A 13,788-nucleotide genomic window follows, 5' to 3' on the forward strand; every position below is an offset into this window, starting at 1 on the left:
CCAGTAACGTTAACCAGGATGCACCGTGATCTACCAAAAACTTGTGCACGCTGGGACCACGTGTTTCGACGCCAATTCACGATTAATCTTTAAATAATTGTATACAATGCGTTCAGCAGCAGGTTTGCGGTGTTTCGGGTCGATAGGATCTTCAAACCTTCAAAAAACAAGCGCAGTCCTATCTCAAATGGTGGCAACCAAGTGCGTTGCTCCTCTGGTATTCCAGGAATCCATGGACGGCGGCAATCGTTTACCTTCAGGCATTCCATCTACTCGTTTTGATCTCTGTATAAAATAAGATACAGTAACTTGTAAGAGTTGTAAGTGTTTCAGCCATAGGCTTGGTAAATTATTTTGGCGAAACCTATGCACAGATATTATTTTACATAATTCGTAAATTCGTTATACTAACATGTATATTATTTTGTAATTGAACTTATATAAACAATGTTTAAGTTCCAACGCAATATTAAATGACCTTGAAAGTCGATTCCGTGTGCGAGTGACACATCTGCCTATACATTATCTAATCTGTTCCATCGTTACATGTGAGGTCGTTATAAGTATTGATACACGTCGTGTGTATGTGTGCTTCAATATTCTAGACAGATATGAAATAGCATTGCAGGTGCCACAGAACTGGCGAAACTTTACTTAAATGCAAACAATAGAAAAACTGAAAATCACTACACCGTGTTATTTTTTGTTTCCGTTAAATTCGACACGACGACGACAAATAGCTAGGTTCATTATCAGGAGACATCCTGTATATCACAAGTAGTGAAATTCGCAAAGAAAAATATTGTTTTCATACATAATAAATGAATTTATTAGTGTGAGAGACCCCTTAAAAATAACATTCAAGTTAGAGCCTGTTCACACTAGCGATTCTTTTCGGCGATTTTTAGGCGATGCGAGATCGCGGCGTGCACGCAGTGAGCTCGCCGCGGGTCGTCGCGACATCGCGGCGATTATTTTATCGCATAATATCGCCGCGAGCACGCGGCGAGCAAGCTGCGATATCGCCGCGATTGTTTATGAGGTAGACAATCTAATCTACCCACTTTATGCTACCATTCAAGTCAAAGACGCATTTGCATCCCGTTACGCGAAAATGGTATCAGAAATTGATAATTAATTGTTTATAGAAGAAATACGCAAGCGTCCAGCACAGTCACTCGTTCCGATGTCTCGGGACTCGTGAAGTAATGACATACTTCTCGCACTTATTACGAAATGTACTATTTTGGGTTACATTCAACACGCTTGCGAAAGAGCACAAAATATTATAATCACTTTCTGCTAGGCGGTAGTCCCATGCGGGATCCTCCAAAAATTTACGGTTTGATTTTCGTTTTCGATTTAATCGCCTTCTGAGCAACACAGCTAAAAGTATCTCCTCGTCAGAGTCCATTTTGTGAATAATGAAAGCCCGTAAAGATAACAACAGCGAAATCGCGGCGAGCTTGCCGCGAGTACGCGGCGATACAATCGCGATAAAAAATTGCTGCGATGCCGCGACGACCCGCGGCGGGCTCGTTGCGTGCTCGCCGCGATCTCGCATCGCCCAAAAATCGCCGAAAAGAATCGCTAGTGTGAACAGGCCCTTAGTGTCAAGTGATTGACGGCACATGTCTAAACAAATAACATTAGGAATTGGTAAAGGCTGTCACACACGTGTTTAGTAATTATCTTTACTTTTTAATAACTGGATAACCGTAAGAGTTAAAACGCTAGTTTCTTAGAGAAATTAATTTTATTTGATCTGAAGAACCTTCCCTTAAAGTTAACGGAATTCAATAAAAACAGGGTGTATAATGTATACTAATAATGTATATATATTAATAAATTAATCAATATCGGGGAACAGTTTACGCAGATCAACTTAGCCCCAAACTAAACAAAGCTTGTACTATACACACAATACTTATATAGATAAATACATCCGTACTATACTTATACTTACTTATTTACTTTTACTAATATTACAAATGGGAAAGTGTGTGTGTGTGTGTGTATGTTTATTCATTCGGTAAAACGGAGCGACGACTTGACGTGTATTTTTTTAATGCAGATAATCGAAGGGATGGAGAGTGACAAAGGCTACTTTCTGTCTCTTTCTAAGCCCCCAATTCCCTAAAATAGGGGGTGAAAGTTTTTGTATGGAACATACTGCAATTTTCAAATATAACGCGAGCGAAGCCGCGGGCAAAAGCTAGTATACTTATAATATACATAAAAATCATCCATGACTCAGAAACACTTCTTTAATAAAGATAAAATGTTATAATTATGACGTCAAGGAATTCTCTCCAAAAAAATTTTTTTGTATTTTTTTTTGGTTATATTTTCACGTAAGACGTAAATGTTATTCATAAAACTGGCGCTTAAAATATTTTTTTTTTTATATATTTTTTTTCCTAAAAATAATATTTTTGGGCAATGAGTTATTGGTTTTTGACATCTATCAACGAGGATAGGTAGATTATGTCCGATAGCGGCATTATCGCTAACAAAATAGCGTTTTGTTCTGAGAAATAATACGTAACTGTTATTTTTTTTAATGCTTTCAGAGTTGTAAGACTTGTAGTCTTACAACTCTGAAAGCAGGCGAAATCCAGAAAAGTTAAATGACATTTTACTCTTCTAATATGATAAGGAATACGCTGTTAAAATTATTCGTTTTCCACATGTGACACCGTGTATATAACATTTATTTCGTAGGTCTCTGATAATTTGATATACATAATTAGCTAACGAAGTATGTTAGCCTACTTAGAATACAAAATAAGTAGGTATTGTTTTAATGAACAAGGCTTTTCTTTGATCTTGTTTTCTCATTTTCATGTTCTGTACGTGGAAATGCTTGTTCCTGGTAAACTAATAAAAACGGCGGATTCTTACTCATACTCATACTCATTTATGTATAATTCTCTTCATTTCTTTTAAGTCTTAGCCTGTGCTATTTATATATTTAAAGTCACACACAGGTCGAACGCGATTAATTAACATTATTTTACCTTTTCTGCTGGGACGTCAGTCTTCCGCGACCACGGCCAGTGCAACCTGGCCGAAACGTTAGGAAAAAAGGTAAAATAATGTTAATAATCGCGTTCGACCTGTAGGTGACTTTAAATATGTGTACAAAGCGCGAGAACTTAAAGTGGGCTTTTTATAATACGAATATAAAAGTAAAATACAAAACTACTTACAAAACAATAAAAAAAATATAAAGAACCTAACCTAGGGTGCCGCCAGCAGCGGGGCAGGGCCCAAGCTGCTGGTGGTTAAAGCTGCAGAGAGAGGAACCGTCGGACTATCCGCGCTGTGTCCAAGATCACCGCCTGCTGCATCTGACCCTTGATCCAACCATCTAGCGAGAGTCTCTCGAGATGTTGGCCGAGACTCTTCGCTATGAGTTATTTATAATATTGTTACATATTCCCTGATTCCGCGGTCCTGGGTTCGAATCCCGGTAAGGGCATTTATTTGTGTGATGAGCACAGATATTAAATATCTGTGCTCATCTTTTGTTCCTGAGTCATGGATGTTTTCTATGTATGTATTTATCCATTTAAGTATGTATATCGTCACTTAGCACCCATAGTACAAGCTATAGCTAAGCAAGTTTGGGGCTAAGTTGATCTGTGTAAGGTGTCCCCAATATTTATTTTTATTTTTATTTTATATTACACGTCAAAATTTATCATATGGTGTACATATTTAAATTAATATAATTAAATAAATATATACTTAATATTATAAATGGGAAAGTGTGTGTGTCTGTTTGTTTGTCCGTCTTTCACGGCAAAACGGAGCGACGGATTGACGTGATTTTTTAAGTGGAGATAGTTGAAGGGTTGGAAAGTGACATAGGCTACATTTTGTCTCTTTCTAACTAGTATGTCAATACATTATTTAATACCAAAATTTGGACTGAAGCACGTACATTATTTATTTACGTCTATTTTTCCATAAGGAGTAGGCAGACCACATAAAACTGCTCAAGCTGCCATTCTTAGCAATCAACGGGTTGAAAGAAATCGAAATTGTAACATTTCAATGCTAGGTTGCTAGCCCATCGCTCACATTAGACACATTTGAACCCAAATCTAAGATTCGACTTTTACGAAACCTAAGGGAGGAAAGGGGGTGGTGCAATTCTTAACCGGTATAGTGATGAAAAACTGCGGATTCAATGTTTTTTAACTAATTCCAACTAAATGATCTTTAGACTAAAAAACTGCCGTCCTATCACTAAAACCCATCTAACCCACAAATGATAGTTTTGAGATAAGGTGAAATACCCCGTAATGGATGGTGATGCCATTATGGACAAAAAAACACAAATCCTTAAAAATAAGTATCTAAAATTAGTTTCTAAAAACTGACGGCTATGTACCATAAACTAGAGTTATAGAGCTGTTTCATTTTGAAGTTTCAATTAATTCGGTTATTTCTGAAGGATTTGGCGACAAGATAAAATTCATCAGTTTACTGAAAAAAATATCAAGACAAATCCTTAGTAATGTTGCTAAGAGAGTTGAGTTCATGTATAAAATAATAAAAAAATAATACTCGGTGTAAACTTGAATGCGTTTTACTTACTGCATTAGGCATGAGATAAGGTATAAAACATACTAGTTTGTTGCTCCAAAGATATAAAGAAATGGCGTTATTTTGCGACTGTCCATTACTGGAACCGAAAAACTGCCTACCTCCTATGATGGACAAGGAACAATTTACAAAACCAAAATTTACAAGAAACAATCCTATGTTAAAATAACTCAAACTAATTGTATTTATGGTATATAATATTGACTCATTGAGTATCAGTTGGCTTTAAAAGTAAAATTTTAAACTTATTTCACTGTCCATAATGGGGGATCCATTACTGGAGAACTGCCGTCCATAATTGGAGAAAAAACACCTATTTTTAATTTGTTAACTATGGAGAAACCAATAGGAGTATCCATTCTGCAATACGCTTGAAATGTAAAAGAAGGATAGGACATTCAAGATTTAACACGCTTACCGGTAGAATTTTTACATTTATGAGTGAAATATCAAAAAGAGGCGAAAATTTTTCTTAAACTGTCCATGATTGGGTCCGTTACCTTATGGGCAAAAAACATAAAAACCCATATCTCTAGGAAATGTGTCGATTTAGTCCAGATTTCTTTTATTCTTAAATTAAAACTAAATTCACGCTAACATTATTTAAAATCAATTTAATTAAATATTGTTTAATTTATTAGAAATTCGCCATTTTGTGTTTAAGTTATGCAAATAATTCCTAAAATATGTATGATTTTACTGTTAAAACACGGTTAAGTATACTTTAGCCGTTTTTTAGGATTGAATAATACATAAAACATGGCTTAATAACGGCAAAGTAAATTTACGTGTTTATAGTAATCGTAACTGAGCATTGCATAATAATCTAAAAACATAGCTTAATAACCGCAAAGACACTAAACAATTTTATACTATCGTATATGCTCTAAAAAAAATGTTGTAACCGTTTTTAAGCTATGCAATGACTACTAACATCAAAATAATTTGTATGCATTCCTAATCTAAAAGCCCGCTATATGACAAACCAGCGACGATTACTAGGTTTTAGCATTGTCATTCTTTTTAAAAGGAGTTTATCATTTTAGCAATGTCCCGTTTACCTGCAGTACCTGCACTAAGTTTCAAGAGCAATTCAATTTGTTAAATGAATAAAAGACAACTGTATGATATTGTAACTATTTATTTGCATGCATAAAAAACCTCTTTATAAGTTATGTTACAAATTAACATATTTAAACTTAATATAATATTCTAACATTAGTGAAAACTAACATAACATTAATATGAAACAATAAAATTCGCTTTTTACATTGCAACAATAGTTATTTGTTATACAAGGGGGCAAAGTTGTATTTTAACGCCGAGTGTGGAATTGAAAAACGAGCAAGTGAAAGGATTCTATAGTTGAACCACGAGCGAAGCGAGTGGTTCGAGAATAGAATCCTGAACTTGCGAGTTTTTTAACACACGAGAAGTAAAATACATTTGCACCCGAGTGTAACACAAAACTTTTCCCCTCACTATAGCGAGGAAACTACAACGCAAAAAAATGCGTTAATCACTGCTTCCAGTAGTTCCACAGGTGGTAAATCATCTTTATTACTAGATTCACCTACTTTTATCAATTTTAAAGCAGTTAATTAGACTTTATTCAAGGTCAAATTACTTTACCCACTAGTGGATAAAATACCTTTTTACCCGCTAGTATTAAAGGACAAAACACATGTTTCCGAGCTAGTAAGGGGAAAATCAATTTGCTATACCGACACGGCGAAAGGTATCGCTCTTGGATATCCAAAGTTATTCGTATTATTACTATAATACACTATTAAAATAATGTTTTTATTACCGAGTTATATAAGGTTAAAAACGGTTGACATTATCAGTTCTTACAAAAAGAAACACGGATTTCATTTATTATTCGCCAAGCAAGTGAAAATAGCAATCTTTATTTATTTTATACTTCAAAAATTCAAAATACATTTAGGATTGTTTGACAAAATAATTTTCTCTCTTTCCGCTTGATTCCGTTCTTCTTAAAATTTATTTTTCTTTTTTTGTGCGTTTGGTTTTCGACAGTTGTATTATTAATATTAATATTACGAGTGTAGTGCTCTATATCGACGGTGGTTCTACATCGATAAATGGTTATATGTACTTATGTGTAGGTCAGTCCTCCTTTTCTGTATGTAAAACTTCTGGATTTGAAGGGTCTGAATGAATTGGTACAGCAGAATACTTATATATCATACATCTTTTTTTTTTCTTTAAACTAGAATCAATATAGATCTCTTTGTTAACAATTTCTGGTAAAATCAGGTACATCATTGCTTAAAATTGTATTAACTAGGTTAAATTTAAGTCTGTTTCTCTGTTGTTTGTATGAATTGGAGCGGATAAATCAAGATAAAGCTTCATTTTGGATGTTACATATGTTGTCATTTTACAATTTTTACATGCTAGGTATAGAGTTCTTCTTCTTTCGAGTCATCACTTGTAGTTTCAATGCGTCTGCGAGTCAAAAACCTTCTTTCCTTATATCAAGATGAGAAGCATTTTACGAATGATTAAAGAAGTAAACGTTGTTCGATTTTGTTACAACGAAGGATAAACCCAAATTCGATGATCGTCAGCAACGGTTTTAGCTTGGACCAGTAAAAGGGAGTTTTAAAATTGATGTATTTTCGTCAGCATTGAAAATTAAAGCAGAAACGTTCGACGTGGCTAAGTTAGGCAAAGAATTCTGAGGTATCTGTGATATATGTACTTGAGGGTAGGCTCAACAATTAGTGAAATATTATGTGGGTAATTTGGTAAAATTAGTTCTGTAATAAACGCCGTATGAGTAACACCGTGTTTCGTTGTTCAACCCCTAAACCGCCCCCGTATACTATATTGGCGACGATTTCGAGTCTACGCAAAGTGTGACAGTGTCATTAACAACATTAATATGCCTATCGGTAAAATAGAAGTGTTTAATATCGAGTCGGACAGCTGGTCGACTTACGTGGAGCGGTTGGAACAGTATTTCGTGGTCAATGAAACAAAGGAGGATCACAAAGTGCCTACGTTAATAACTGTTATGGGAAATCAGGCTTACGAACTGTTAGTTACCCTTTGTACACCAGATAAGCCAGCTAGTAAAAAGTTCGCCGAGTTAGTGAAAGTGATGAGCAGCCATTTGCAACCGAAACCGAGTTTGTTAGCAGAGCGGTACCGTTTTCGTAACAGGAAACAAAAAGAGGGCGAATCTGTGGCGGATTTTGTTGCAGAACTCAAAAAGTTAGCAAAGCATTGCGTCTTTGGGGCGGAACTGAAAGAAAATTTGAGAGATCAGCTGGTGTGCGGACTTTGTGATGAAACAATACGGCAGCGTTTGTTTACCGAGGATGATATTTCGTTCGACCGGGCATTACAACTGGCGGTAGCGATGGAGGCAGCGCAGTCAAATGCGGCGGCAGTGGATGGTCGGGATAAAGGCATAGAAGGCAATCCGAGCACAGCGAGTGCTTGTCATGCGGTATCGGGGCAATCGTGGCGCGGCAAGAGGGCGATGACGTCATACCGGGGATCAAACAGCAAGGATACGCGGCAGCCTGGCAACAGCGAGTCACATCCTTCGGGGTCTAAGCGCCAGGGTCAAGGTTATCGAGAGAAACGCCGGACTGAACAAGCGACGTCGTCGGGGGCAGAATGTAGTGTATGTGGACGGCCCCATGACTCATCGAGTTGTAAATTTGCTAATTACGTCTGTCGCGTATGCAATCATCCAGGGCATCTAAAAAGGATGTGTCCCAGACTACAGATGAGCGTTAGTACGTACAGAAATGAAATTAAAGACGAAGCGGATAGCGATTTTAGCGACGAGGTACCTTTTAATGTTTTTAATATTAACGATATTGCACAAAGTAAACCTTTCATGTTGCCAATACAAGTAGAGGGGAAAATAATAGAAATGGAAGCGGATACGGGGTGTCCTATTTCTTGTATAAATGGGGACTTGTATTTAAAATTGTTTTCCCATATTCCCCTGCAAGATAGTGGTATTGTTATGTGTTATTATACCGAAGAGAAAAGGAAGCCCATGGGCAAAATTACGGTAAATGTAAAGTTTAAAAATATTTGTCAACGATTGGACTTGTTTGTAGTAAATCGAGGCAAGGGACCGTTATTAGGAAGGATATGGCTACGTGCGTTAGGGTTCAAATTAGATGAATTATCATGTTATGACGTCGAGGTCGCTGCACAATTTAATTTGAGTGAACTTAATTCCAGATACAGTGAAGTATTTGCGGAGGGGCTCGGGCGGTACACGGGTGGCGAGGTGAGTCTGCGGGTGCGCGAGGGCGCGCGGCCCGTGTTCCTGCGCGCGCGACCGCTGGCGTACGCACTGCGCGAGCCGGTGGAGCGCGCGCTGGACCAGCTGGAGCGCGACGGCGTTATTACGCCGGTGGATTCGTCGGACTGGGCCACGCCGATAGTACCCGTAGTCAAGACGGACGGGACCATTAGGGTATGTGGAGATTTTAAGTCTACTCTTAATAAGTGCCTGGAGGTAGATCGTTTTCCATTACCTAGAGTAGAGGACTTATTAACCAAGTTAAATGGAGGAGAAAAGTTTACTAAAATTGATTTGTCCCAGGCATATGCTCAGTTTGTCCTAGATGAGCGCTCGAGAGCTTTTACAGTTATTAACACACACAAAGGGTTGTACAGATATAATAGGTTAATATATGGGTTATCATCAAGTCCGGGTATTTTTCAGCGGAAATTGGAACAGATGTTTGCCGATCTTCCTAGAGTAGGAGTGTTCTTAGATGACGTTATCATAACAGGTACGAACGACCAAGAGCACTTGGAAACTTTGCATAAAGTTTTAGATAGGTTACAAAAATTTGGCTTAAAAATAAAAAAAGAAAAGTGTCAATTTTTCGCTAAGTCGGTCACTTACTTGGGGTATGTAGTAGATAAAGAGGGCATCCATACAAATCCGGACAAAATTAAGGCCATTGAACAGGTACCGACCCCTACTTGCGTAACAGAACTGCGTGCCTTTTTAGGTATGGTCATGTATTACGCTAAATTCGTAAAAAACATAAGTTCCATATTGGCACCTCTTTATGCATTACTAAAAAAAGGTGCTAAGTTTGAGTGGTGCGAGAAATGCAGAGAAGCTTTTTTTAATGTAAAAAAAATATTGGCTAGTAGTACAGTATTGGTACACTATTCTCCGGAGTTACCAGTGGTACTCACTACAGATGCGAGTAGCGTGGGGGTAGCTGGGGTCATTTCCCATCTGATGTCGGATGGAAGTGAAAGACCAATTGCGTATGCCTCGCGGGTGCTTAACGCGGCCGAGCGCGGATACTCCCAAATTGATAGAGAGGCTTTAGCTATAATATTCAGTATAAAAAAATTTCACCAATATTTATATGGTCGCAAATTCCTTCTTAAAACAGATCATAAACCTCTCGTTTCTATTTTTGGGCCCAAGTCTGGTATACCAGTGATGGCAGCTTCGAGAATGCAAAGGTGGGCAGTGATTTTATCGGGTTATGACTATGATATACAGTATGTGAATACCAGTCAAAATGGCGCCGATGCATTGTCAAGGTTACCGCGCGAGGGGGTCGTTGGGGAGAAACGGCCAGAGTGCACATATATTAACTACGTTAATAATTTTTTACCTATCACTCACAAACAGGTTTGTGAAGAGGTAAAAAAAGATATGGTATTGAGCAAAATCATTTTATACGTACAGTCCGGGTGGCCATCTCACAACTCGCACATCGATTTGCAACCCTATTTCATAAGAAAGAATGAGTTATATTTAGACGCAGGTTGCCTTATGTGGGGTTTACAGAATTATTATTCCCCCTGTGTTTAGAGAACAAATCCTTCAGGAACTACACGTGGGCCACTTAGGAATAGTAAAAATGAAGGCCGTGGCCCGGAGTTACGTGTGGTGGCCCGGCATCGATGCCGACATTGAGGCATGCTGCGCGGGCTGCCACACGTGCGCGGCGGAGGCGCCGGCGCCGCCGCGCGCGCCTGTCAAGCCGTGGGAGTACCCCGGCGAGGTATGGACGCGGGTGCATATCGATTTTTTGGGTCCGTGGCAAGGTAAAATTTTTCTGATTTTAATAGATGCATCTTCTAAGTGGATAGAGGCCTTCCTAATGACAACAACTACAGGAGCGGCGGTTTTAAAAGTGCTAAGGGAGATTTTTGCACGTTTTGGCGTTCCTAAGCAGGTAGTTTCGGACAATGGCCCTCCATTTACCAGCAAGGAGGTGGACACGTTCATGCGATATAATGGTATCAGTCATATTTTTACACCGGCATATCATCCGGCCTCAAACGGCGCAGCCGAGATGGCCGTTAAATTATGCAAAAGGGCTCTCAGAAAGGCAGTTAGGGATAGCATAAACGTGGAAGAAGCTCTTCAAGAATATTTGATGGCGTACAGAAATACTCCCACAGCACCACGGGACAAACACCGGCCATGCTCCTACAGAGGCGGTCCTTACGCTGCCGACTGGACATGTTGCGGCCCGCGCGCGGACTCGAACAACGTGTCGAGGCAGCACAAGAACGTCAAGTGCAGCAGGCGGGCGGTACTGCTCGGTCTTTTCGGGTAGGGGACCTCGTGTGGTTTAGAGATTACAGCTCTGGGGAGAAATGGCTTAAAGGAAAGGTGGATAGCTTGATAGGTTCTAGGACGGTATTAGTGGTAAAGGAAAACGATTTATCGACTAAGTTTAAAAGTATCAATCTCAAAAATTCTTGAAACAATACACAACGATAGAATGTTCCTTGGTAAAGATCGAGTTGAGCAATCCCCTTCTGTTCTACATTTATTAAACTTACTGCTGGTGTGATGACTTGTGGTCGGTTTTTCGGTATTCATTTTATTCGCAGATCTCTGTTATCGTTTGTATCCTGAAGTTCGTAACAAGCCTAAAAGAAATAACATTAATTAATTTGATTTTTGACTGCATTATTAAATAAGCTTGACGGTAATATAATGTTGCGCAAGTAATCCATACCTACATAGGTACTAAAACATTGTAAGGTAAATAAATGCTTACAAAATGTATGTGGCTATGGCAATGCCTACATAGCAATAGGATGGTACAATGTAATTTCTTGACTTTTTTGTTTACGCTTTATTTGTACACAATAGTTTTAACTGGGCTCTTGATCGAATAACTTATGAGTTAGGTATTTACTTGTCGCGGCAAACGTGTGATAATACGTTAGCAAAACGCAAGTTGTGCTTGAAAAAAACCTTAAAAAAAAGATATTTAACACTTACCTGGTCTTCGGTTTCTTAACATTTTAAGGAGAAAATGTTCATTCACCGGTCACTACAGCCTTCGCACAACCTTCTGCGCGCGAGCCGCTCGGCCGACTGTCGGACTGGCGCAATAACTTTGGAAGGTATACTTTTACAACTAGCGGGGTTTTAGCGTAGCTTTGCTGGTTTGTCCTGTTTCAATGTGGCATTATGAATATTTTTTAGTAATAAATTCACCGTAAAGCGCAGTAACTAGGTTTTAGTGATGTATTTGTAACCGAAATTACAATGAAAGTCTTTAAATACACGGTTAAAGGACTTTAGCCGTGTTTAAGCGTAGTATTTTATTTAAAAAAGTGAGTGTTATAAAATGTAATAACGCAATTAAACGGCTTTAATGGGAATTTATGAAGCTTATGTCAAGTAACGTTGTTGTTGGGTTTATGCCGGGCCGGGGAACCACGGACGCCATATTTGCACTTCGCCAACTATGCGAGAAATACAGAAAAGCCAAAAAGAACTTGCACATGGTGTTCGTGGATCTGGAAAAGGCATACGATAGAGTTCCGCGTAAGGTTCTGTGGTGGTGTATGAGAGAGAAGGGAGTGCCAGAGAAGTATGTGCGGCTTGTTCAGGCGATGTATGATAGAGCTAGTACTCACGTCAGGTCTGAAGCTGGAGTCACCGACAAGTTCAATGTGGCGGTAGGTCTACACCAGGGGTCGGCTTTAAGTCCGTATTTGTTCCTCCTGGTTATGGATGCTCTGACATCGGACATACAGGAGGAAGCACCCTGGTGTATGCTGTTTGCCGATGACATTGTTCTTGTTGGGGAAAATGCACTTGAGGTCCAGAGCAGACTGGGAAAATGGCAAGAAAGACTGGAAAGTGTGGGACTGAAAATCAGCAGAACCAAAACTGAACAGATGTTCTGCGATTTCGGTGGTCTATCCAGTTTTTCCCCTATTGCCTTAGATGGTGTATACCTACCAGTCTGCTCCGACTTCCGGTACCTTGGGTCATTATTCCAAAATGACGGAAGCATCGACCGTGACGTGAAAAATAGAATAAATGCGGGATGGATGAAATGGCGACAGGTCTCAGGGACAACATGCGATCGACGGATGCCCCTTAAACTTAAGGGGAAAATCTATAAGACGATTGTGAGGCCTGTTGTATTGTATGGATCTGAATGCTGGGCGACAAAGGTGGAGGATGAAAGGAGATTGCACGTAGCGGAAATGAGAATGTTGAGATGGATGTGTGGAGTGACCAGAATGGATCGGATCAGGAATGAGTATATTAGGGAAGTTTGAAAGTTGCGCCTATAACGGAAAAGATGAGGAGTGGCAGGTTGGCGTGGTACGGTCATGTAATGAGGAGGGATGAGTGTCATATAGGCAAAATAATGTTGGAGATGAATGTTGATGGATGGAGAGGGAGGGGTAAACCCAAACAACGATGGATGGATTGTGTGAAAGAGGACATGAGAAAGAAAGATGTGAGTGTTGAGATGACGAAAGATAGGGGAGAATGGAAGAGAAAGACATGTTGTACCGACCCCACATAACGTGGGATAAGGGTAGGAGGAAGAAGAAGATGTCAAGTAACGTTGTTATAGTTATGTATCGTGTGATAAAACTATGAAGATAAACAACTGCTAAGCGCTTTAATATAAGTTATAGAAGACAAATGTGGGTTTGCGGTTTTATACTATTGAAAAGGGTTATAAAATAGTGCACTTAGCGAGGTATGTAGACTCTGTATCTCGGTAATTAAAAATGATAAAAATATGATTCCAAGACCAGTCGATGGAGAATTCTTTCCTAATAAAGAATATTTATCCAAATGAAAACTGGTAATATGCAGCTTAGAGGGGTTCTAGTGATAGGACGGCAGAAAAGTACTTA

General features: G+C 39.0%; 1 protein-coding gene across 1 annotated transcript; it reads left to right on the forward strand.

The window, feature by feature from the left end:
• The first annotated feature begins 7,528 nt into the window (after positions 1-7,528).
• LOC125232673 lies at positions 7,529-11,219 on the forward strand. The gene is made up of 4 exons (XM_048138426.1): positions 7,529-8,187; positions 8,854-9,091; positions 10,482-10,658; positions 10,833-11,219. The coding sequence occupies exons 1-4, from the start codon at positions 7,529-7,531 to the stop codon at positions 11,217-11,219; spliced, it is 1,461 nt and encodes a 486-aa protein (XP_047994383.1).
• Positions 11,220-13,788: the final 2,569 nt, after the last annotated feature.

This window comes from Leguminivora glycinivorella, chromosome 13, assembly GCF_023078275.1.
Source record: "Leguminivora glycinivorella isolate SPB_JAAS2020 chromosome 13, LegGlyc_1.1, whole genome shotgun sequence".
NCBI classification, from domain to species: domain Eukaryota; kingdom Metazoa; phylum Arthropoda; class Insecta; order Lepidoptera; family Tortricidae; genus Leguminivora; species Leguminivora glycinivorella.

What these genes read in the sequence shown, in the direction of transcription:
- LOC125232673 (XM_048138426.1), top strand. Translation starts at nt 7,529, where the DNA reads ATGCCTATCGGTAAAATAGAAGTGTTTAATATCGAGTCGGACAGCTGG. An exon ending in AGACGGACGGGACCATTAGG is followed by an intron (nt 9,092 to 10,481) that starts GTATGTGGAGAT and finishes CAAATCCTTCAG; the next exon opens with GAACTACACGTGGGCCACTT. An exon ending in CGTGGGAGTACCCCGGCGAG is followed by an intron (nt 10,659 to 10,832) that starts GTATGGACGCGG and finishes GTTCCTAAGCAG; the next exon opens with GTAGTTTCGGACAATGGCCC.